Consider the following 27,320-nt stretch of genomic DNA (forward strand, 5'->3'; position numbering starts at 1 on the left):
TCCGCCTCCTGGGTTCAAGTGATTCTCCTGCCTCAGCCTCCCAAGTAGCTGGGATTACAGGCACCCACCACCAAATCCAGAAGCTTCTCTGGCTATAAAACAATGCCATTTTTCTCACTGACATTATTTTATTCAAAAAGATAGAAATGTAAGTTGTAGCAATGAATATATCTTCTGATCCAGGAGAATCAACAAAACTATTTTTTATTTTGGGTGGAAAAAATGCATTCTATACATTTCCAAATTGTGCGTATTATAAACCAGGATGCTTGCCTCCATTCTGCAAACCACTATCTCTTCAAATGAGGAGAAGATCAGAAATGAAGTGACTTTTCCACAGTCTCATGTGGAGTTAGTGACAGAGCTGGGCCTGGAACCAGTGTAGTCTTCATCTCACTTGACTGTATGTATACATGCATACGCATGCATTCATGTATGCACACATTCTGCCTCTGCCGCCAGTTCCACTGAATGCAACAGAGATGACTATGACCCTTGCAGACAGCCAGCCTTGCAGGGGTGAGGATTATATGCAAGTAGGCAGCAAGTTTAGGTCCAGAGAAGACTTGTGATTGTCCCTTAGGAAACCCTGGTTCCTGACATCACATGAGACCATCTAATCCCCAGAGCAGGTCTTTTTCTCTCTACTGAGATGTGTATCACCTCTTTGGAGCACCACCTCCAGTGAAAGCTAAACTTTTCCAGAATGTCCCAGACCCCAGTGACAAGCTTGTATGCTCCAAATATAGGAGGCAAAATCAGTTGGGATGGCATGGGCGCAGACCTCATTTTGTAAGAAGCTGATTCAGCAAGGTACACAGTTCCTTCAGCACTCTCAACTCTCACCTGTCTTTAACTCATTTTTATATTGCTTTCCACCCTAATTGGCCTGTGTTCAGCTTTCCCTACTCTGTAGTTGAGCGATCTGGTGCCGAGCAATCTAATCATTCTGGTGCCAGCACATAACTCATCTGCTTATTTGCATATCTAAGTGACCATTTAACATAACATACAGGGAAGGTCACTAATCGGCCACTGAAACATCCAAGAAAGTGTATGGAGTGAGCGCTTTTCATCACAAGTTCTAAGGACTTCAGGCATTTCAGACTTTCATTAACTTTATTGATTCTTTTGTCAATAAAGAAAAGAAATGAGAAATTATTTTAAAATAGGGCTGGGAGGCAGAATTCTAAAGATAAAAATTATAGAATGAGAGTCCTCTAAATTCCTGTCTTCTTTTCCTTCTTGTCCTTAATAATAATTAAAGAAGAAAAAATAAAAGCCCTGAACAAATGCCTGTGTTGTGAGGGTAGCTGAGGCTGGAGGACCCAGGATAGTGCACACAGCACAAATATCGACCCAACCTCTACAGGAGCCCCAGCCTGAAATAAATTGTCTGACACTCAGAAGTAAAGAATGGTCCTTTCGTCCTTTATTTACTGTTGGTGTAAGTAGATGGAAGTGTAATACAAAAGGGAGAATAATCTCCAAATCATGCACGTTTGCCTTTGGAAGGTGATGTTTTTATACTTAAGTGTGAGTTGTTACAGCCCTGATGTCTCTCTCCTGACTTTTAGACACAAATCTAACTGCCTACTGGATACCTCCCCTTGAAACTCTCATAGGCCTCCCAAACTCAGCACATCTAAAACGGAACATACAATTTCCCACCCAAGCTTCTTACCTTCTTCTTTAGGCAGCATCTGTGGTGGTACTTTTTATTACCAGGACTCAGATGCCATGCCAGAAGCCTGGCTGTTCTCTCTAGCTCTTCCCCACCTTCTCCTCTCTAAACAACCAAGTCCCCAATCCTGCTCCCAGTAGCTCTCAAATCTGCCAATTTCTCAGACTCTACTGCCACTCCCGTAATCCAGGACTCCGGGTCCTCGCCCTCGTCAGGATTTCAGTAGCAGCCTTCTAGCCATTTTCTCTTCCCTTCCAGTCCACATCCCTCACTGCCATCAAAGCTCACTTCACACTTCACTACCCAGCTTAAAACCTCCCACCAGCACCTGGCAGCCGACAATGTGTGGTCCAGGTTCCCTGAAGCCTGTGTGCAAGGCTCTTTGTGGTCAGTCTGTCCCACCTGCCTCCCCAGCCACACTTCCTCCTTGATGTCAGGCTCCAGAAACACAGCTGAGGACCCTTCATTGCCCTCGACACAGTGGGCTGTCCCAGTTCTGTCGCTTTGCCTGAGCATGCATCCCACTGGCCTTCATCTGTCTGATTCCTATCTGAATCAAGGCTTGACTCAGGTGTCACCTCCTCTGAGAAGCCTTCTCTGCTCTTCCCCATCTCACTCCTCAAGGATAGGTGAGGTGGCCTCTTCTGTGCTCGCTCAACAGCCAATATTCACCTCTATCTTATCAGTAGATGTTTTTTTGAGTTGTAATTTTAATCACATTGTGTGCCAGATTATAATAAAGTTGAGTCTGAGTCCATGTCAACTTTCCACATTAGCGTTTAAGCCACTAATACTCAAGAACCATATTTTAGTCATTTTTGCCTCATGCCACCTCCAGCGGTCCCTGGCACATAGCAGGTGTCCCATAAATACTGGTTGAATGTAATTGAAGTAGTAACTCACTCTTCTGTTCAAGGGACATAATTGGATAAGGCTGCAGTTCTGGCTCCGGAGAGCTGGTGCAATCATGGCCACTTCTTAGCCTGTTTCTGTTCTCAGCTGTTTCCTGCTTCACTCTGCAATGGGGCTGTGGCCTTTAGTCCATCCCAAATGGAGTGTGAGGCTTAAGTAGTGCAGTTCTCTTCTCCAAATGTACTCTTTCACACCTTTCTTGGCTTTTGCTGACTTAGCCATTGTTTTTTGGTCCCCAGCATGTGTGAGTCACTGAGCTGAGATGATGAGGAGCCTCGAGCTGTGGCACATTGGAAATGGTTGAGTTTCCAGGTCCTCACCCTCGTCAGGATTTCTGTAGCAGCCTCCTAACCATTTTTCTCTTCCCTTCCAGTCCGCATCCCCTTGGGGAAGAGAAACTGTAAGGGACATGTGATGGCTATCTTCAAATATTTAAAGGGCTGCCTTAAGGAGAAAATGGTAGAATTTTCTGCTCTGGACAGAATATTACAGAAAGTCCAACTTAAACTGGCTTTAATAATAAAGAGGATTTATTGGCTCAGGTCCAAGGAAGTCCAGAGACAAAGTGGAAACCAGACAATGCTCAGCCAGGGCTCTGCCTGCTTCCTGCAGTTGTCTTGGCTCCACCCTTTCTCTACCCATTGGCTTCACCCTCAGGCTGCCAGAAGAATGGCTGCAGCAATTTGAGGTCAGAGCCACATACAACAATACTGGAAGAAGAGAAGCCATAACTAAATAACTAGGATTCTGTTTTCCTAGAAGTTTCTAGCAAACTTCCCTCATGTTTTATTGTACTAAATTGGATCACATTCTTATATCTGAGACAATCCCATTGGTTGGGAAATGTCATGCACTGGTTAGCTTAGGTCTGGTGTCCCAAAGAGCCAGGGGTTCTGGTCAGCTCCCATTGAAGTATGTGGGCTGCCTGAAAGAGGGCTGGATACCTAAGTGAAAACCAGGGTATGGAGCTAGGAGGAGGAAGATGGCTTAATGCCCACTGTGCTAGCACCAGGTGGTACTTATACTACGCTTAAAACCCTCATCTTCTGCTTCCCAGTGGGTTATAGCAGAAACACAAGAATTGTGAGGCTGTAGAGTTATGAGAAAAGCTGATTCACTTCAGAATCAATTCAACATTGTGTGTGGCTGGGCAGTGTATAAGGGGGGCAGAGGCGAGTAAGGATGCCCCTGTTGCTTCCTTCAAAGATTTCTCTCTTCTACTAGTGTGGCAGGAGATGCATTAAGCCTCCCAGCTTGTCTCCTCAGCACCTGTCCCTAAAGCAAGCATGCTGGTAATGGTAAACAGCTTCCTCTCCCATCTCCCAATTATCTCACTCATTTTCTCTTTTTCCCTTAGGCTCTGTAATGCAACACAGCGGCTGCTGGTGGGTTCTTACGCTAAAAGTGAGGGCTCTCCTGAGAAATCAGGCTGTGGCCCACCCCATTAAGACCCCGAGACTCAGAACAATAACTGGTTCTCACTGAGCACCAGCAGGAGAGCTTTTTCCCCTTCCACTAGCTCTGAAAGTTTTGCCCTATTCGACCCATGACCATTCTGATTATGCTGTGCCTTCTTGTCCTCTCTAGATGTTTGACTGGATAAGCCACAACAAGGAGTTATTCCTCCAGAGCCACACGGAGATCGGAGTCAGCTACCAGTACGCCCTTGACCTCCAGACGCAGCACAATCACTTTGCCATGAACTCCATGGTGAGCTGAGGGGCTGTTCTCAGCACTGCCTCTGGGAGTGGGAGAGTGGGGAGAAGTGGGAGGAGGGACAGAAACAGACTTTCCACCCGAGGAAGAACTGTGAACATGCTGACCCTTTGGTGTTCCATTTGTTGGAATGGGGATGAGTGCAGGGCATGTGGCCAGCCAGCTGTTCCTGCAGCAGATTATGCCTCCAGATCCTGCTTTACACAGTGAAAGAATGTGTCCCGGGTTGTAGGAGGCATTGGCTCAGCTCAAGTCTAGAAGGGCGAGTTCCACCAGTTCCACTTCACTGACTTAGCCAACGTTTTTTGGTCCCCAGCATGTGTGAGTCACTGATCGGGGATGGTGAGGGGCCTCAAGCTGTGGCACATTGGAAATGGTTGAGTGACCCGGGGCTGTTTAGACTGGGGAAGAGAAACCCTAAGGGACATGTGATTTCTGCCTTCGAATATTTAAAGGGCTGCCTTAAAGAGAAAAGGGTAGAATTGCTTTATGTTTGTTTAGAAGGCAGAAATGTTCAGGGGATTGCAGTTTGAGGGGGAGGCAGGATGTGGCTTGGAGCAGGAGGTGGGGTGGGATGCAGTGGGAGACAGTGAGCTCTCCATGATGAGCAGTGTTCAGGCAGATGCTGAACACTCAGAGGGATGTTTGCTAACCGTTTGGCCAGATAGAACTTACTTTACCTCTCTATGCTTCAGTTTCCTTATGTATAAAATGGAAATAATAATAGCTACCATATAAGGTTGTTGTAAGGATTTAATGTGTTAACTGTAAAACAATGAGAACGGTGCCTGGCACGTAGTAAGTCATCAGTAAATGCTGGTGTTATGATAATGATAAGGATGGAGGAGTTCACTCCAGATGACCACTCTTATCCCTCATAAACCTAACACTTCGGGATATATTTTTGTTTTCCTGCGTGGCTACCCCAAGATTTTATTTCAAAATTGTGTCTGCTCTTTGAAGCCATTGTATTTCAGACTCCTGCAGCCTCAGAATGCCTATCTCCTCCACCAGCTCTTTCTACTTGAATTATTGGCCCAGAAGAATAGCTCCACCATTCCTCATATATCTGAAAAACAAAGACAGCTTATCATTGTAGCTGGTGATGTTGGGAGTGGGGCAAGTGTTAGAAAAACAGAAACAAGGTGAATCACAGAGGCCAAGAAGGAAGAGAATTTCAGTGTCTACCAGGCTCTTTTAAATATGCTATGCACTAGAGTTAACACACTGGAGAAGAAATATTTTAGGTTGGTGCAAAAGTAATTGCGCTTTTGCCATTACTTTTGATTAAATAATTCTGGCCTCAAGTTGTTCACTGTCTAGCTAGAGAAAGAAAAGTAGATAATCATGGTGCAGCTTGATATGTGCAGTGATAGAGATATGCTGAGTTAACTAAGAACTTTAAAATGTCAGTGGCTGAAAACAACAGAGGTTTATTTATTGTTCCTACCACACACCCATCCCTAGCTTGTAGGAGCTCTGCTTATCATAGCCACCCAGAGAGACCTGGGCTGATGGTATAGTCACCAGCTCAGATCTGCCAGCTCAGATGCTGCCAGTCTTGCCAGGCAAAGCATGTACCCAAGGACACATGCTGGACACACGCTGGCTCTGAAACCTTCCAACTAGAAGTGACACATTTGCTGACATTCCGTTGGCCAACGCCAGTCACAGAACCACGTCCAATTTGAAGTGGCTGGGGACATTGTGCAGTCCTATCACGTGCTGGGAAGGAGAGAGCAGGATGGTTGTGAACAGCTCTAATGACTAGCACACTGAAAGATGTTAGGTAGAGGTGAACATCATGAGACTTGCATAGAAAGATCACTCTGGCTGCAGAGATGAAGGTTATGAGACCAGGCAGGGAAATCATCAACACTGATTGTGTTATCAGTCTTGGCCACAACACAGTCTTGTGTCTTCATCTCAATGTAAAGACTTATTTTCTTCCCACTGGTCTCCTGTAGATATTTCTCATTTCTGTCTCCCTTTAGTGTAGAGCAGCAAAGCAATTGGTAACAGGTGATTAAGAACGTGAACTCAAATCTAGTCAAGTCTGATTATTTGTGTGCCTTGTGGATTTTCCCTGGTGAGTTTTACAAATTCTGTGCCAGAATTTTCACATTACCCAACAGCCTGGCCCTAAGGCAGACAAACTCATTTTAATAAGAAACAAAGACAACCATAATTAGGGAGGTAAATCCACCACCAAGCCCCTAGAAACAGTGAACTGCAAAGTTAAATCAAAAGAGCCTTTGGTTTTGAATTATCTGTAATTATCTTTGAATTAACTGCTCTTCTCTGCTAGTGTGGATAACTGAGAGTTAACAGCACATCAAAACCTTTCTTCAGACAGATTTACTGTTGAAGTCTCCATTTTTTAGGACAAAAATAAGGGAGGAAATTTACTGAAGGGAAGTATCTTCTGGAACTGGAGAGAGAAGAGAAGAGATTTAGTATACAACAGCCAATTAGTGTGTCCCAGCCAATCTTGTAGCCTCCCTCACTGTGAATGCACACAGCACTCAGAGGCTTCCTTGGCCTGATTAGGCTGGATCTCCTCTCTGGCTTCAGGGTAAGGGAAGGGAAATCCCAGGGTTTTTGGATCAAATTGCCTGCGCGCCTGTGCTTGATAAACATGGCCTGGTGCCTTTGTTAAATGGGAGGTTTAAGGTTTGTTATTAAAAGAAACTTCCTGCAAAGAGGGAGGTCAGCATCCCAAGCAGGTGAAAAGAGGGAATTACAGATTCCTTTTCTCTGGCCTGGGTGATGGATGTTGCTGCCAAGAAACACATGTATGCAAGTGGCTACTGCTCGAACTCAGTGACTACAGGAATGATCAGTTACTCAAGGGAAGTGGGAATGTGGATTGTTCTGTAGAATCACTGCAGCGTTTCTGTTCTTGGAAATTATACACACACATATACATATACCCACACATCCATTCATGTAAATGTAAATATAGCATACTTTGTTTTAGGCTGCAGGTAAGTCTTTTGGTATTGAATCTTATTTTACCACACGGAAACAGGCCAATGGTTCCTTATGTTTCAGGTAGTTCACAGATCCCTTTGAAATCAAACGAAGGTTGTGAATCCTCTCTTCAGAGAAATGTATGCATAAACACATTTTTAAAGACAGTTTCCGGAGATTCAGGGGAATCCTAAAACCTGTCAGTCAACCTCCCCAACTTAAGGTTCTAAGAACCTTATCACTTCTTTATTCACTCATTTAACATATAATTAAAGATCAGACATTGTATTGGATACTGAGCATATAGTGGTGAACTAGACAGAGATGATTATGTCTCATGGAGAGTCCAGCGGAGAGATAGATGTTAAGTATATAATCTCACAAATAAATATATAATTACAAACTAATAAGTCTTATGTTGGAAGAGTAAGGGATGTTAGGACAGAGTTTAAGAAAAGGACCCAATTTAGATGAGGGGGTGGTCAGGTCAGGTACATTTTTCAATCAACAATCTGCGTTGACTTAATGTTGATTGTTCATTCATTGATAGAAATTAATGGCCTGTGAATTGAAGTAACTCTATAATGTACCAAAGAACTTATAATTTAAAGAAGTCCTAGGTATATCATTTTGTCAATGAAAATAATCAACTAATAACTTACCTGTTCTGTTTTATTTTCACATGTCAAGTGTTTATACATTGGTTGAAGACCCAATTCCAGCAAAGGTGACCATTACTGAGAGTATTAATTTGCTAGGGCTGCCATAACAATGTCATGGACTGGGTGGCTTGAACAACAGAAATTTGTTTACTCACAGTTCTGGAATCTAAAAGTTCCAGATCAAGGTGATGGCAGGTTTAGTTTCTCTTGAGGCCTCTCTTCTTGGCTGGCAGATGGCTACCTTCTCACTGTGCTGCCATGTGGCCTTTTCTCTGTGAGCACACACCCCTGGTATCTCTCTGTATGTCTTAACCTCCTTTTTTTATGTAAAGATACCACTCAGACTGGATTAGATCCCACCCTAATGGCCTCATTTTAACTTAATTACCTATTTAAACACCCTATCTTCACATGCAGTCACTTTTTAATGGTACTTGGGGGTTAGAACTTCAACATATAAATTTTGGGGCTCTGCAATTCAGTCTGTGATAAAAAGAAAAAATTGCATATCATTAAATCACGGAAGAAAAATCAGAAATTTTCTGAATTTTATCTATGAATTGGTACCAGGAGAGGCCATCAATTATTAACATACCAAGAGTGTGGGAGTGATATCCTACTAAATATGGTACATAAGTAAAATGAAAAAAAGTTAAAATTGGTTGATCTTTAGATTTTTTGTCATAACATGTGTTTTTGAATTTCCCACTGGGAAACCCAGTTCTTTTGATCTTCAATTAATAGTAATAATATCAACAACCCACCTACTAAACCCAGTAGGAAAATTTTCTGTTGCTTCTTACAGTGCCTCAGACAACTAGCTTTCCTGAGCTCTCTGGGGCCTTCCTCTTGTTTAATTCTGCCTTCTGTTGTGGAAGCCTTTTGCATAAATTTTCCTTCCCCTGATTGTGGCCTTCTACTCTGATGGGAGTATGGGCAGATGGAAGTGAAGTTGGGTGGTAATATGCACAGAACAGTCATCTAACCATCTATGTTCTGGTTCTTCATGCGACTCGCAGGAGTACATGCAAACATAACACAATCTTATTTACAGTTTTAATTAGCTGGTTCTTTGGGAAAAATAAATTGCTAATGGCTTCTGTCTAGAGTTTTAAAATATGAAATGATATTCATTTTCTATTATGACTGTGAGGATTCACAGTAGTGATAACAATGTGCAGCTGGGCGGGAGGAATCCTTTCTCCTGCAGCATGCTTGATAGCTGTTTTAATCCCACTAATTTGCTCGCCAAAGGCACATATTGCCACTTGATGGTGTGCAAATCAGACCAGTTGCAGAAAAAAAACTACAGTGTGTTCTCTCTTTGTTTTGAGGGAAGGTTACAAATGACAGCACCAAGGAAAAATCAGATCTGGTATGAGAAAAATCAAGATTCTGAGGCAGGCACGTGGTCTCCCAACTCTAATCTCCCAACCCTAATCTGAGAAACCTTGCCCCAAGCCCTCTGTCATCTTTGATTCTTGGCAGCCCTAAACCATGATTCTGTGGCACTTCCCATCTCCAAACAGGCAGCACTTTTTAGAATGTCAGAATTTCTAGATTTTGTTGTAAACACACACACACACACACACACACACACAGACACTATTGTAATGTTTAAGTAGCCAGTGTTTGACACTGCCATAGCTGCAAAGCCCCTTAGTAGACATAGAACTTGTTTTAAAAAAATGAAGAAGAGTTCAATCTTATCCAGTAAGCATTAGTCTTTTTAGTATAATTTTTTCTCAAAGAATCACATAGGGAGCTTGCTAAACATGCAGATTTCTTTTTGATTACCACCCTAGTTCTGGAAAATCATAATCTCTGGGAGTAGGACCCCAGGATTGTAAACAAGTTCCCCAAGTGATCTATATGAACATTAAATCAGAAAACTATTTTTCTATGAAGATCTATATGTATTAAATAATCACTTTCTAAAAGAAAACATTATACATTCTGAAGGACAGTTCACTTCCAGCATGACAGTGTGAAGAACTCTGCAAACGTGTTATCCATTGAAACTAGTGAAAAATTTTAAAACAAGCATTTAAAGTATCAGAAATGGTCCAAAATGCATACAGCAAATGAAAAACGTTTATTCAAGAACATACACTAAAATTCAATAAGAACAGTGAGCCTGTGGTATTTGAACCAAGACCCACTCTCTTCTTTTCCCCTCCCAACTCAGTAAGTTTGAAACTCCACTCCAGAAAGCTTCAACCAAGAACACAGGGTTCCTTTACCCTCCACCCTAGTTCCCAGTTGAAGGAGTATCTTCCCAGGTGGGACATTTCTTATCCTGCCCCAAACTATGTGTTGCTGAAGCCCAGTTCTGGGTGAATGTCCCCTGGAGATGGAGACTCCCTTCTACCCAGCCCTCATTCTTAGAACAGTGGCTGTGCAATGTGTGCCAGGGCCCCAATCACCCTTAGGCAGAATTTCCATGTTGGGAGAGATAAGCCAAGAAGACCTGAGGCTATTCATCTCACTCCACTGAGCATTCAGCTCCTAAAGTGGGGGTGTCATTCAGGAAAGCACACCATTGTCCCCAACCCCAGCTCCAGAGCTGCAGCTCAGAGATTTTGCTTGGGGTAGAAACAAACTGTAAAAAAAGAACTCTAAATCTTTCCCCAAAGGAACTGATTTCATGTGCAACAGAGGATGGAAAAGTTTAAGCCACTTCCAAAAATGCTCTTAGGGAGGTTCTGGTGAAAGCAAATTAGAAGATTGGTAGATCCATTGGCGACATAGGCAGCATTTCAGGCAGGTTAGTTTGCCAGAGAGAATCAGGGAAAGAGATCTCCTGGGGCCAGAACAAATTTCAAGCATTGACTTCAGGAACTATCTCTTCAAAGAGACCCAAATTTAATTGCATATGTCTGTGGAACCACTTATGCCCCAGTACATTGTTGAAAACAATAGAGCAATCAGCTTGCAATTAATGGAATTAAATTCCATTGACAGCACCAAGGAAAAATCAAACCTGGTACAAGATCTGGTACCAGCTGGGTGTGGTCAGGGAAAGAAAATCAGAGCACTGCCAAAGCCACTGTCATTGCAGGGTGCCTGTGAGCCTATCCAATGCTGTACTCCCCCTGGGAGCAACATTGGAGTCTTCTTACTGTGGAGCTGTGGGGGAGTGGGAATAGATTTCAATAATCCAGTCACTAAACAAATAAGCAAATAACAACAACAAGCTCTAAAAGAAGTGGGAGACCAGTACCCAGAGTTGCTGCTATATGACCTAAAATGTCCAATTTTCAACAAAAAAATTATGACACATGCAGAGAAACAAGAAAGTATGACCAGGAAAAAAAAGGATTAAAAATATGCACTAGAAAAAAAATAAAAAACAGTCAATAGAAATCACCTGTGAGAGCAACCAGATGTCAGATTTTACAAAGACTTTAAAATTGCTGTTATAGATATGTTCAAAAAACAAACCATAGTTGAAGAATTAAATGAAAGCATAATTACAATGTCCCCATCAAACACAGAATATCAGTAAAGACATTATTATTATTATTATTTATTTTGAAATAGGGTCTTGCTCTATCACCCAGGCTGAGGTGCAGTGGGACAATCATGGCTCACTGCAGCCTTAACCTCCTAGGCTCAAGCGGTCCTCCCACCTCAGCCACCTGAGTAGCTGGAACTACAGGTGCATGCCACCATGCCTAGCTAATTTTTCTATTTTTTGTAAATATGGGATTTTGCCATGTTGCTCAGGCTGAGAGGCTTTTTTTTTTAAAGGAAATATGGAGCTGAAAAATACAATAACTGAGACAAAAATTTTTTAGAGAGGCTCAATGTAGATTTGAACTGACAAGAAAAAACAGAATTAATAATCTTGAAGATAAACTAATAGAAATTATGCAATATGAAGAACAGAGAGAAAAAAGAATGAGGACAAATGTACAGAGCTTCAGGAAAACATGAGACACCATTAAGTGCACCAACTGCTATGCATAATGGCAGTACCATAAGGAGAGGAGAGAGAGGAAGAAACAGAAAAAATTATTAAATTATTAGATGAAATAGTGGCTGAAATCTTTCAAAGTTTATTTTAAAATATTTATGGCCAGGATGCTCAAGAAACTCCAAGTAGGATAAATTCAAGAAGATCCACAAGCAGACACATTATGGCAAAATACTGAAAGCCAAAGACAAGGAAAACCTTAAAAATAGCAAGAGGAAAATGACTTCTCTGTTACAAGGGAACCTCAATAAGATTAAAAGCTGATTTCTCATCAGAAACAATGGAGGTCCAAAGGAAGCAGGACAACATATTAAAAAGTGCTCAAAGGAAACAACTGTTAACCAAGAATACTATATCCAACAAAACTATCATTCAAAAATCAAGGTGAAATAAAACTATTCTGAGATAAACGAAAACTGAGAAAATTTGTTTCTAGCAGATGCACCTTATAAGAAATAATAAAGGAAGTTTTTCAAGCTAAAAGCAAGTGACCCTTGATGGTAATTTGAATCTACACCAAAAGACAAAGAGCACTGATAAAGGTAATTATGTGACTATAAAAGACAGTATAAACACACATTTCTTCTCCTTTTTTCTCTTAATTGATTTCAAAAGCAATCATATAAAATAATATGTACATAATGTATTGTTGGGCCTATAACATAAAAATGTAGTATGTTTTCCAGTGATAGCACAAAGGAGGTTGGTAGGAGCAAATTTGTAGTAGGCTAAGGAAATTAGTCCAGATGATAACTTGAATCCACAGAAACAAATACAGTGATTCAGAAATGATAAATAAGACTAATATGAAAAAAGCTATAAATATATAGTAATCCTCCTTTTTTGTCTCAGCTTCTATAAAAGACATAAAATTACAGAAAGTGATACTTATAACTATCTAATATTTGGTTTTTAACATTTATAAATGTAGTATGTATAAAATATGACAAAATGTGAGGAAAGGGAATAAAGCTCTATAGGAGTAATATTTTTATGTCTCACTGGAATTAAGTTAACGTACAGTAGAAGCTGATTCTGATAAGTTAAGTTGTATATGGTAAGCCCTAGAACAATAGCTAGAAAAATAACTCCCAAAATATAGTGAAAAAAATCAATCAGTAAAGATACCAAGATGCTACACTACAAAATACTCACTTATGCAAAAAAAGAAGTACAGGGTAATAGAAGTATAAAAAAGACATATAACATATAGAAAAAAGTCAAATGGCAGACATAAACTCTATTAATGACGACATTAAATGTGAAAGGATTCAATAATCCAATCAAAGGTAGAAATTGTCAGACTGGATTTAAAAACCAAGATCCAGTTAGTAACACTGTCAAAAAACATTTTTAAAAAATATAAGACCCAATCTAATTGCTGTATACAGGAGGCACATTTTGGATTCAAAGATATAAATAGATGGAAAGTAAAAGGATAGAAAAACATGTATTATGCAAACAGCAATCAGAAGAATAGCCAAGTGACTATATTAATAACAGATTCTTAAGTGCATTTTAAAAGAACAGCAAAAAGTTACTAAAGATAAAAAGCAACTTTTTAAAGCAGAAGAATGTCACTCTATCAGGAAGATGTAACAACTATAAGCACATATACACCTAACAAAAAAGTACCAAAATACACAAAGCAAAAACTGACAGAAATGAAGGAAGAAATATACAATTCAAGTGTATTAATTGGAGACTTCAATACCCCCTTTTAATAATGGATGGAACAAATTAGCAGAAGGAATTAGAATACCTAAACAAAGATATAGAAGACTATAAGCCAAATTGAACCAACAGACATCTATAGAACACTCCATCCAACAATAGCAGACTATATAATCTTCTCCAGGACATGAAACATTGTCCATAATAGACCATATCCTAGGCCAAAAAACAAACCTCATGAAATAAAAAAGGATATAAATAATGCCAGATATTTACCCCATCACAATGGAATGAAATTAGAAATCGGTAACAGAAAGAATTTCAGAAATTCACGAATATGTGGAAATTAAATAACATCTTCCTGAATATCCAATAGCTAAGAGACAAAATAAAAAGGAGAATTGGAAACTAATTTTAGATGAATGAAATTTTTGACACATCATACCACAACTTATGTGATACAGCTAAAATTGCGCTTAGAGAGAACATATAGTTGTAATGCCTATCTTAAAGAAGCTAAAAAAAAGTTCTCAATAACCTAAACTTCCACTTTAAAACACTGGAAAAAGAAGAGCAAACGAAACCTAAAGCAAGCAGAAGAAAGGAAATAATAAAGATTAGAGTAGAAATTAACTAGAGAATAGGAAAACAATAGAGAAATTTAATGAAACCAAAAGCTGGTTTATTGAAAAGGTCAACCAAATTTACAAACCTTTACCTAGAACAACCAATGAAAAAAATTACTAGACTCAGAAGTGAAAGAGGGGATATTATTACTTACCTTATGAGAAAATAGTATTATAAAGAGATGCTATAAATAATTGCAAGCCAATAAATTAGATAATAAATGAAATGGACAAATTCATAGAAAGATAGTAACAACTGATACTGATTCAAGAAGAAATAGGTAATCTGAATAGACCAATAACAAGTGAAGAGATTGAATTAGTAATCAAAGAAATATTCTCAAAGAAAAGCCCAGGCCCAGATGGCTTCATCACTGAATTCTACCAAACATTTAAAGAAGAATTAATACTCATTTTTTGTAAGCTTATATTTAAAAAAAAAGATGAGGGAACATGTCCCAGCTTACGAGGCCAGTATTACCCTGATACCAAAATCCAGATAAATCTGTCACACAAGAAAACTACAGACCAATATCTCTTATAAATATGGATGCAAAAATTTCCAACAAAATACTATCAAACCAAATCCAATTAGCCAGACATGGTGGTGCTCACGAATAGTCCCAGCTACTTGTGAGGCTGAGGCAGGAGAGTTATTTGACTCCAGGAGTTTTATGGCTTTAATGAGTTATAATCGTGTCATTGCACTCCAGCCTGGGGACAGAGCAAGACCCCATCTTTAAAACAAACAAAAAGAAACAAAATCCAGCAACATATAGAAAGAATTACACACCACGACCAAGTGGGAGTCATCCCAGAATTGTGAGCTTGGTTTAACTTCAGTAGGAAAAAAAAAAACAAAAATCATGTGATCATCTCAATAGACCCAGAAAAAGCATTTGACAAAATCCAACACCTATTCATAATAAAAATACTCAACAAACTAGGAATAGAAGATAACTTCCTCAACCTGAAAAAGGGCATCTACAAAAATTCACAGCTATTGTTATACTTAATAGTATACTGGATACTTCCCCACTTAAGATCAAGAACAAGACAACGACACTCTTGCCCCTTCCATTCAATATTGGAGGGTCTATTCAGGGCAATTATTCGGGAAAAAGAAATAAGAGTCATCCAAATTGGAAAGAAGTAAAACTATATTTTCAGATGACACAACCATGTATATGAAAAATCCCAAAATATTCAGTAAAAAACTATTAGAGCTAGTAAATAAGTTCAACAAGGTTGCAGGATACAAAATGAATAAACAAAAATTAGTTGTCTTTCCATGCACTTAAAATGAATAATTTGAAAATGGAAATAGGAAAAAAATTCCATTTATAATAGCATAAAAAAGAATAAAATGCTTGGGAATAAATTTAATGAAAAAAGTGTAAAACTTATACTCTGAAAACTATAAAGCATTGTTGAAAGAAATTAAAGATACAAACAAATGAAAAAAATCTCATGTTCATTGATTAGAAGACTTAATATTGTTAGGATGGCAATACTCCTCAAATCCTTGATCTATAAATCCAGTATATCTCTATCAGGATCCCAACTGGATTCTTTGTAGAAATTGACAAACTGATTCTAAAATTCATGTGGAATTTTAGGAGATGCAGAATAGCCAAAATAATGTTGAAAGAGAACAAAGTTGGAAGACTCATACTATCCAATTTCAAAACTTAATACAAAGCAAAAGTAATTAAGACAATGTGATACTGGCATAAGGACAGACATATAGATCAATGGAATAGAATTATGAGTTCATAAATAAACCCATGTGTCTGTGGTCAACATATTTTAGACAAGAGTGCCAATATCATTTTATGGGGAAAGAACTGTCTTTTCAACAAATGGTGCTGGGACAACTGGATAGTCATAAGCAAAAGAATGATGTTGGACCCTTACCTTACACTAAATTAAAAATGGATAAGTTGGACATCATCAAAACAAAAAATTTTATGCATCAAAAATGACAGTCAAGAAATGAAAAGAAAAACCACAAAATGGGAGAAAATATTTGCAAATCATTTATCTGATAAGGGAGTTATATCTGCAATCTATAAAGAACTCTTACAACTCAATAATAAAAAGACAACCCAATTAAAATGTGCAAAGGATTTAAATAGACATTTCTTCAATAATATATACAGATAGTCATAAGCACATGAAAAGATGCTTGACATAATTAGTCATCAGGGAAACGTAAATCAAAACCACAATGAGATACTACTTCTTTTTTTTTTTTTTTTTTTTTTTGAGATGGAGTCTTGCTCTGTCACCCAGGCTGGATACTACTTCTTCCCCACTAGAATGCACTAGATTGGCTATAATCAAAAACTCTGGACAGGCGCAGTGGCTCACGCCTATAATCCCAGCACTTCGGGAGGCCGAGGCAGGTGGATCACTGGAGGTCAGGAGTTCGAGACCAGCATGGCCAACACGGCAAAACCTGGTCTCTACTAAAAATAGGTAAAAAACTAACTGGGCATGGTGGGGCACGCCTGTAGTCCCAGCTACTGGGGAGGGCGAAGCAGGAGAATCGCTTGAACTCAGGAGGCAGAGGTTGCAGTGAGCCGAGATTGCACCACTCTGCACTCCAGCCTGGGCAACAGAGCAAGACTCCAAAAAAAAAAAAAAAGAAAAGAAAAACTCTGATAATAACAAATGTTAGCAAGGATATGGAGAAGTCAGAATGCTCACACATGGCTGCAGGCGTGTAAAATGGTATAACTACTTTGGAATACAGTCTGACAGTTCCTCAAATAGTTAGAGTTGCCATATGACCTAGTAATTCAATTCTTAGGTATATACTCAAGAGAAATGTAAACATATGTCTACATAAAATGTCCATACATTGTACACAAATGTTTGCAGCAACATTATGTATAATAATCAAAAGGTGGAAACTACCCAAGTTTCCATAAACTGATGAATGGATAGACAAAATGTAGTATCTTCATATAATGGACTTATATTTATTTGGCCATAAAAAGGAATGACATGCTGACATGTGTTACAACATGGATGGACCTTGAAAACATTTTGCTAAGTGAAAGAAGCTAGTAACCAAATACCACTTATTATTTGGTTTCATTTATTTGAAAAGTCCAGAATAGGCAAACCTTTAAAGAAGAAAGTAGATTAGTTGTTGCTTAGAGTTAGAATGGAAGGGGTATAAGAGAGCTATATCTAATAGGTACAGAGTTTCTTTTTGAGACAATGAAAATGTTCTAAAATTGATTGTGATGTTGGTTGTACATATCTATATACTAAATACTAATATACTAAAAACCATTGAATTATGCACTTTTTATTTTATTTCATTCCATTTCATTTCATTTAGACAGAATTTCACTCTTGTTGCCCAGGCCAGAATGCAGTGGGGCGATCTCGGCTCACTGCAACCTCTGCCTCCCGGGTTCAAGTGATTCTTATGCCTCAGCCTCCTGAGTAGCTGGGATTACAGGTACCCGCCACCATGCCCGGCTAATTTTTGTATTTTTAGTAGAGATGGGGTTTCGCCATGTTGGCCAGGCTGGTCTTGAACTCCTGACCTCAGATGATCCACCTGCCTTGGCCTCCCAAAATGCTGGGATCACAGGTGTGAGCCACTGCGCCCAGTCTGAATTATACACTTTAAATGGACAAATTGTATGGTATGTTGAAAAAAAAGAAGACAACTGAAGAGTGAGTATTTTGCAAGTGGGTCTTTACTTGCTTGAAAATATAACCTTCCTAAACATTAAAGGGAATGGCCATGACAGAGTGTGGACACCAACCCTGGTGGTGTTAGGGAAGCTGAAGTAAGAGGATCTGTGTGTACCACACGGTATTCACTCATTTGTGCATTCAACAAACTTTTGCTGTCTGTGTCTTTTACTAAACACTGAGAACAGCAAGGTTCATGAGATACAAAGCTATCTTCAAGGAGCTTGAAATTTAGTCATTCCCAAATTCATGTACCTAACGCAAAGAGAATTTTGCCCACTAGAGTATAAACTCCTAAAGGCAGAGCTTTGTCTGTTTTATTCACAGCTGTATCTGCAGAAATTATAACAATGCCTGGCAGTTAGTAGGTGCCTAAATAAATACTTGCTGAATGAACTATGATGTTAAGCATTTCACAGTGTCTGTCACCAACCCTGAACACTATTTGAGCATCAAGGATGCAGAGCTAGGAAGGTAGGGCCTTTATTTTTGAGGGAGCCAAATAAGGCATGGCTCCAGCAGAAGCTGAACAACCACCAATTAGAAGGTGAATGAGAGCACTGATTTTCTTCAGGGATGGACATGCTTACAGTGTCCCCAGGCGATACACACTAACATCCAGGAACTACCAGACTGCATGATCTTTCAAGTTCCACTGATCCCAAACATCTTTGTTTCTGGGATTCTCATCCTAAAGACAGAAGCAAAGCCACTAAAAAGCAAACCCCCACCCCCTGACAAAAATAAATATGATCCAGTGGTGGCTGTTAACACTGCAGTTCCTAAGGCAGGCCTTTAGGGAACCTGTAATTGCAAAGTACTGCATGTATACCCAGCCAGACCTGTTCTTATCAATCAAGTTGAACAGGATACAGTGTTTGTATCTCCACAGACAGCCTGGTGGATGGAATTTCCCTTTTCTTCTGACTCAGTAGGAGCATTAGATTTTATTTTCTGATCTGCTGAGGATTAATTTATGACCCTTGCTCTTGGCACCATTGTCAGCATTAAACTAGACCCAAAGGAGAGAAGGGTGTGCTTTGAATTCAACTCTGGTGAAGCTAGTGCTTGTCTCTAAGGCAGCAGTTCTGCACTCTGACTGCCCGCTGGAGTCACCTGGGAAGCTTTTTAAAAATGCCAAAAATACCACATATGGGTTCCACTCTAGATTCTGATTTAACCGTACTGTGGTGACTCAGGAAATCTGTACCAGGCTGAGAACCAAGTTGAAAATCACTACTGGTTCAGGGTGAAGGAAATAAGCCAATTGACATTAGCCCTGAGGTCAAACTCTAAAGTTATCAAATAATTAGCCTGTGGACTTGGAGGGTGTCAGTTCATTTGTGTTGCTATAAGAGAATACCTGAGTCATAGGATGGCTGGGTCAAATGGTATTTCTAGTTCTAGATCCTTGAGGAATCGCCACCCTGTCTTCCACAGTGGTTGAACTAGAATACCCAAAGGATTATAAATCATGCTGCTATAAAGACACATGCACACGTATGTTTATTGCGGCACTATTCACCATAGCAAAGACTAGGAACTAACCCAAATGTCCATCAATGATAGACTGGATTAAGAAAATGTGGCACATATACACCATGGAATACTAGGCAGCCATAAAAAAGGATGAGTTCATGTCCTTTATAGGGACATGGTTGAAGCTGGAAACCATCATTCTGAGCAAACTATCGCAAGGACAGAAAACCAAACACCGCATGTTCTCATTCATAGGTGGGAATTGAACAATGAGAACACTTGGACATAGGTTGGGGAACATCACACACCGGGGCCTGTTGTGGGGTGGGGGGAGGGGGGAGGGATAGCATTAGGAGATATACCTAATGTAAAGGACGAATTAATGGGTACAGCACACCAACATGGCACATGTATACATATGTAACAAACCCACACGTTGTGCACATATACCCTGGAACTTAAAGTATATTTAAAAAAAAAGAATACCTGAGTCTGGGTAATTTATAAAGAGGTTTGTCTGGCTCACAGTTCTACAGGTCATACAAGGAGCATGGTGCCAGCATCTGCTTCTGGTGAGGGCCTTAGATTTCTTCCACTCATACAGGAAGATGAAAGGCACTGGCATGTAGAGGTCACATGGCACGAGAGAAAGGATCTGGTTCTGTCTCCTAGGCTGGCATGCAGTGGCAGGATTGTGGCTCACTGCAGCCTCAACCTCCAGGGCTCAAGCAGTCCTCCTGCCTCAGCCTCTCAAGTAGCTGGGACTACAGGTGTATGCCACCATGCTGGCTAATTTTTTAATTTTTTGTAGATACAGGGTCTCACTATGTTGCCCAGGTTGGTCTCAAACTCCTGGCCTCAAGTGATCCACCTTGGCCTCCCAAAGTGTTGGAATTACAGATGTGAGCCACCATGCCCAGCCCAGGTTCTTTTAACAACCAGCTTTTGTGGGAACTAACAGAGTGAGAACACACTCATTACCTTGAGGAGGAGCTATTCATAAGGGATCTGTCCCCCTGACCCAAACAAGTCCCACTAGGCCCTACCTCCAACATTGGAGATCACATTTCAACATGAGGTTTGGAGAGACAAGTATCTAAACTACAGGAGAAGATGAGGACATTTCTCCGACCTCAAGAGTCTTCGGGGAGAAAGAGTGCCTGTGTTTTAATCCCTACTCCTTGCTCCCCATCCCAACCTTTCCAGATGTCCCATTTGCTTTTACCCCCCATCTCTAATCAGCCATGTTTGGGGATTGGTTCCTATTCAAACAGGAAGCACAGGGAAGCTCCTTGGTTTAGGCAGCCTTCTCAGTTTTGCTCTAGTGCACACATGGCCTGGGTCCCTTCTGCAAGGCTCCTCTGAGCTGACCAGCAGGACTTGGCTGATGACTCAGGTTTCTGACTCATGGTTGGCACTGCCTGGCTCAACCATCTCTCTTTATTGCTTATCCCCTTCAGACCCCAGATCTCCCTCCTTTTCTCCCTCACTCCTGGTTCTCTACCCACGATCCTGGGACCTTCTTTTCTGGCTTCCGTCCACTGCTCTCTGAGGTCCTTTGTCAGCATGTTCCATAACCCAGGCTATTTGCTGTATCCTCTTGGTGTTTGCCCCCGAGACCTGTAGCTCGTTTGACCCACCCACTTACACATACTCATCTATGGCCACTACTTGTTCTCCGTCAGGTCTCCATTTGCTAAGCAGTTAATTTGTCTGAAATTCAGCCAAAGCTGACTTATGCCTTTCTTTGTGGTCTCCTGGAGTTGAATGAAAGGCATGAAATGGTCAGTGAAACCTAGTATGTCAGATGAGATATGCACATGAGAAGTCTTGAACTGTAAAGCAGAACACAAATATGAAGTGTCGATAATAAGCAGTGACAGTGCCATTTGGGGACAGCATGGTAGCCAGCTAGGAGTACCAGATGAAGGACAGAGACTGATTACAGACATTACATGTGAGACGTTTGCAAGTCAGGAAACTGAAGAGGTGTGAGAGGTCAGGACGAGACGGGCAGATGGGAAGGGAGCAGCACAAAAAGCAGAAGTCACAGTTCCTTACACAACCAGAGGCCCGGAAATGAGGAAAAGCTAAAGGACTGTCTTCCGCAAGTCCTTTCAGCTCTAATCTCAAAATATATCCAGAATCTGGCCTCTTATTGCCGCCTCCATGGTTACCCCCTTGATCCAAGCTGACATCAGCTCCTGCCTGGACTGCTGTAGTAGCTCTTACCTGGTCTCTCTGCCTCCACCTTTGCTCCCCAGCAGTCCATTCTTGACCCACAGCCTGAGTGATCCTGCCTAAAGTTGAGGTCCGTTACATCTTGCCACTCCTCTGCTTAAAATGCCTTCATGTCTTCCTTTCCTCATAATGAAAGCCGAAGTCCCTTACCATGGCTTACTGGGCTCCAATAGACTGAACCCCACTTACTTTTCACATCTCAGCCTCTACAACTTGTTCATTTGTCCCGGTCATCCTGGGATTCTTGCTGTTTCTTGACCCACCAAAGACATTCCTGCCTCACGGCCTTTGCCCCTGCTGCTCCTCTTTCTGCAGATAGCCACATGGCTCACCTTCTTACTTCATTCAGGGTCAAGCTCAGGGGTCACCCTGCCCCGGCTTCTCTATTTTATGTAGCACTCTCCAGCCCCATCACGTGCTATCCTTTTCCCAGGCATATTTTATGTAACACTGAAATAAAGATATAGTAAATATTTATTAATTTATTGTCTGACTCTTCTACTAAAAGGTAAACTCTGAGAACATAGGAATTTTGTCTGTCTTGTACCTTGCTTGTACAATGTCTTGTATTGTTGAATTAATGAATGGATGAATAAACATATAGGATGACATATTTAAGACTCCAGCTATAAGGCAAGATATTGATGAAAGCAAAGAGTTGCCTTAATCTTGAACTTTCTTGCGGTTCTATGGAGAAAATGACCTGTTCCTCAGGGCACCTGGCTTCAGATTTACAGGTAGAGATTATTGCTCCAAGGCAGGAGGGGGCAAGACAATTCCACCTACCAGGCTCCTGCCCATTCCGGAGCTAGGCTATTCTGGAAAATCCAAGAGCACGTCAAGGGCCCAATGGGAAAGCTTCAGAGATGAAAACACGCTTACTGAGTTCTCTCTCCAGAGGCTCTTTTTCTCTCGGCTGTGATTTTTAGATCTTCAGTAGAAATTTCTCATCGTCTTCCCTCAAGGGAGAGGGAAGTGCCCCAGCTATTGCATTTATGGCAAAGTAAAACAGCTGGGGCAGTAGGTGCTAACTGTAGCTCTGTACTTCCTTCTTAGTACTGTGATCCTAGGCAGGTTATTTAAATTTTTCAGAACCTTACCACCTCATCTGTAAATAGGGGATAATGACAGTGACTTTGTCAGGGATGGCCTAAGGGTGAAATGTGTTTGTACATTTTAAGCACATTTGGCATGATGTTATGTTTGCAAATGTTCAGCTATTGTTAAGATCAGGCGTGCTAGAAGAAATAGTTCTTGTTCGGGGAAGCTCCTCAGCTCCTAACTGCAGAGATTCTCAAACATTAATGTGCATACCTATCACCTGGGAGAATCTTGTTAAAATGCAGATTCTGATTCAGAAAGTTGGGGAAGGGCCTGAAATACTGTATTTCTAACAAGCTGCTAGGTGAAGCCGGTGTCACAGATCAAGCTCTAAGTAGCCAGGCCTTATAAAAAAAAAAAAAAAGGCGGGGGCTGGGGGGGCAGTTGGGGATAAAATGCTGATAAATATATTTCCCGGAAGTCTTAGAGGCTCTAATTTCAACCTTAAAGGTAGCCTAAAGTTACTACATCCTAACCCAGAAAAGCTGCAATTTTCCCTAATCACTTGCCTCACTAGGTGCCCCTGAATCTGATTCCAGCTGTACCCATCATTCCCTACCATTTCAATTTTGCAATGATGCCTCATACAAAAACATTTACCCTGCCCAAGGAGGTTTACTCAGAGCTGAGAGAGAGAGAGGAGCTTCTCTTTTTTCTTAAACCAGATCCTGGGTTTCCTGTGGCCTTTGGACATATGGCCAGGCGCTTGTTTTCATGGCTGCTTAATGGTTTGTAAAGCAATTGCTGGAGGAAACATTGCTATGGCAAGCCAGGCCAGAGGGACAGGACTCGTGAGCCAATGTTATCTTTGCTGTGCACTGGGGCTATTCCTGTTCCTTTTCTGTCTCCATCCGGCAGTGACAGATGGCCTCCACATGGTTTGGCCTACTGTTTGGCCAGACCTGATCAGATAGTCATCAGTCAGCTGCCCCATTTGGCCCCCCAGAGGGCACCCTGTGGTTCATGGGAGGCAGAAGTTGGAGGTTTCCTTTAGAGCTCATCACATCTCATAGCTATTGTAGTATAGTTTCAAGCATGGACAGTTCTTATTCCAGATGTTACTATCCCAGTGTCCATATGTTTCGAGGTGGGATCCGCAGGTTTACATGGTAATGTTAAACTAATTAATCATAAACTAATGATTTAACAGCTTTAGGACCCAAAGTGAGTTTTCTACTGGCAAAGATATAAGTAATACATATGGTGTTATTAAGCTGGAGAAAGGAGATGAGGCTGAGCTTTTTCCATTGCTTTGACACAATCTATTTTCTTACTGATACTGAATGTTACTCACAAGGTCTCTGAAAACTGTATTGGAATATCTCCAAATACTATTCCTCATTGCTTTGAGATTGAGGAAATAAAAACTTAAGTTAATATAAGCTGCAGGGCACAAGAAAAAGGGAGCAATAAGCAGAGGGGCCGGGTAGAGAGGAAATCAAGATGCTGGGGCTCTAGTCTCATTCTTCCTCTTTCTTTGAGCGTGTCGCTTGACTGATATCACACACATTAGGTAGATATAAGCAATGGCTGGGTTCCTTTTTTTATTTCCTAACTGTAAAATGAGATTGCTGCATGAACTTGGCTTCTAAAAACTTTAAATAAAGTGGTTTTATATTCTTGTCTTTAGAAAAGCAGTTTTGGTCATTAAAACCTGCTTATTCTACTATATGTAAATTGTACTTTACTAAAAATATATATATTTTTTGCTGAAGTCAAAAGAGATGGGGACATTTGAGTAATTTCAACTTTGATGGAGTGCAACCCAGCTAAATGTATTAAAGATATATTAAAATAATTTTTAAAATTAAAATTAAAAATACCAAATGCCTATAATCCCAGTAGTTTGGGAGGCTGAGAAGACAGGATCGCTTGAGCCCAGGAGTTGGAGTTCAGCCTCAGCAACATAGCTAGACTCCATCTATAAGAAAAAGGAAATTTAAAAAACCAAATCTATTAAAGTTAAAAATACCAATAAACCCCTAGCATTATTTATAGTGGGGAAGAAAGAAACTAGAAACCAACAAACTTTGCACCTCAATAAAAAGAGTGAATTGATAAAAGTAGGAGGTTGAACATAAGTTCCCTAGCTCCATCAGGTGTTTTGACATCTGATATTTTGATTGTTAACTTCAGTGGGGAGGAAGAGTCTCCTCTGTATAGTTTTAATAACCCTTTTCTCCCTGATTATTTATATTATATATAAATTATATATATAAAATATATATACCAAAAATTTTTTTAACTTTTCTATACATAAGAGAATAGAGATGAGAAAAAGACCCTAAAGAAAAGTTCCCACCATCATGTATACCTGGTACAAAATAAGTATTCAGGCCAGGCGCAGTGGCTCACACCTGTAATCCCAGCACTTTGGGAAGCCAAGGCAGGCGGATCACTTGAGGTCAGGAGTTCGAGACCAGCCTGGCCAACATGGCAAAACCCCGTCTCTACTAAAAATACAAAAAATTAGCCAGGCATGGTGACATGCGCCTGTAATCGCAGCTACTCAGGAGGCTGAGGCAGGAGAATTGCTTGAACCCAGGAGGTGGAGGTTGCAATGAGCCAAGATTGTGCTACTACACTCCAGCCTGGGCAACAGAGTGAGACTCCATCTCAATAATAATAATAATAATAAGCACTCAATAACTGGTAGCATTTGGGTGTGCTTCCCTTGTATGTATAATATTTTCTCAGTCGAGGCAATACTGTTTATATTTTGTATTAGCTTTTTCATTGAGCATTTGATTTTCATTTGACCTGAGTGATTTTGCTGAGTACCGTGGCTCTCAGCTGGTTGTTTGCACGGCCTCCCTCCCTTGACTTTTTGATTTGGAAAGTCAAGGTCTCAAGAGCTTGTCAAGAGGACAGGGCCCCTTTAGGGAAAGTGTCCCCGAAGTGGTGGTTATACCTTGCCTCCTGTGATGATCTGACAGGTGATCACACCTTTCATGTTCATAGTAATGATTAAAAAGCTGTAGCCCCATTAACTGGAAAGGAATTGAGAACCCTGTGCTCAGGACTTGTTCTTTGCAGAGATGAAACAGCTCTTTGATGGGCTTCCTCTGCCTCTCTCGAGCTGAAGACAAGTCACGTTGCCCATAGACCACAAAGTGAAGAGCCCCAACACCCAGCATGGGGAGGAGGCTTCTGTCACCTTTTGTAATACAGTTTGTGATAAGGAGAAGGATCTGTTTCCTTGTATGAAGACAAGATGGCCCCACTTCTGAGCGCTCTGGATGTGGCTATCACATGCCAAGGTGGTTGAGGCACCCCAAGAAGACTATCTCAAGAGATAAAGACCCTATTTTTCCAACTTAAGGTATGGAAGGACATTGTATTGAAAGAGCATGGCCCAGAAAGCACCTTATTGGCTGATTCTGAATCCTCTGATCTCTCTGGGTCAAGGAAAAACTTATAGACAATTCTGGGCTCCAGACCTTTAACTCCTAGGGGAATAGTGTCTGCAGCAGAGGGTTTGTGGCATGTGGGGCATAGCCTGGTAAGTGGTTAGGGCAGCATTAACAGCTATAGTAGGGAATAGTAGGAACCTTGTGTTGTGCTCTCTGTGAAAGACAATGAGACTTCGCTTATTTTGCCTCTTGTTGGAATCATTGGTAGATTTTTCTTTTTGTTGTACTTTTTACTAATACTTTGATTTGGTATGCACCTAACTTTTAGAGTTAATGCCAATCTCCTGGAACTGAATGGGGAAAAGATATGACATTCTTTGCACTATTGGTTTTGTGCCAGGCATCTGGCTGGATGCTTTATGTTATCTCATGTAATCCACAGAGAATGTGTCTCATTCAGAGTGGGGGCCTATGACCACAAAAGTGTAAAGTTCACCTCTGCTTTTAGGAGTGAAATGAATGGGATTCAAATAATACCTTCTCTTGGCAATGATCTTCTCTTATAATCAGCCCCCGACACATAGCTTAAGGTTACCAAAATGATAACTTGCATAAATGATTATTTCTAGAATAAGCAGTATTTCTTTCAGTATACCACATAAGAAATCACAAAGAGAAAATTTAGCTAAGGTTTTTAATGGAAAGCTATCATTATCTTGTTTTTGTAGCCAGTCGGCGTAAGCCAGGAATCAGGTTGGAAGTGGGAGCCCTTTTGGCAGGGCTGAAAACTTTGATCAAGATTCTGCCAAGCAGTTCTTTCAGGACAATGACTCTGCTCCATCGATTTCAGTTAATCACAGCACAGGACAAGGCCTCAGAAGAAGGGTCTCTCCATCCTGTGATCTCCAGTTAAGGACTGCAGGAATGAAAAAAAGAATTTTGTGGGTAACAAAAGTGAGGGCAGGGTGTCAATATACACGGTTTTCGAGTTATCGAGATTTTGTTGGAATTTAGTTATTTTTCCTGTTTATGACCAAAATGATGGGAGGAAAGGCTTTGGGGGGAGGTAAGATGGGGCAGATAATGCAACGGACCATGCTGCAGGTGCATTGCCTTCTGCAGGGTAGATTGTGTCTATACCTTGGGCTGTGCCATACTTTGGATAATGATAATAATTTAATAACAACAGACTGCATATAT

General features: G+C 40.7%; 1 protein-coding gene across 27 annotated transcripts in view; it reads left to right on the top strand.

The window, feature by feature from the left end:
* KALRN (kalirin RhoGEF kinase) overlaps nucleotides 1-27,320 on the top strand; it is a 690,517-nt gene that overhangs the window by 260,829 nt on the left and 402,368 nt on the right. For all 27 annotated transcript variants that reach the window (XM_016941792.4, XM_016941796.4, XM_016941798.4 and 24 more), the window contains exon 6: nucleotides 4,184-4,306. In XM_016941792.4, the coding sequence (XP_016797281.2) occupies nucleotides 4,184-4,306 (123 nt within the window). The remainder of the gene's footprint in view (nucleotides 1-4,183; nucleotides 4,307-27,320) is intronic.

The sequence above is a fragment of the Pan troglodytes genome, chromosome 2, assembly GCF_028858775.2.
Source record: "Pan troglodytes isolate AG18354 chromosome 2, NHGRI_mPanTro3-v2.0_pri, whole genome shotgun sequence".
Lineage (NCBI taxonomy): Eukaryota > Metazoa > Chordata > Mammalia > Primates > Hominidae > Pan > Pan troglodytes.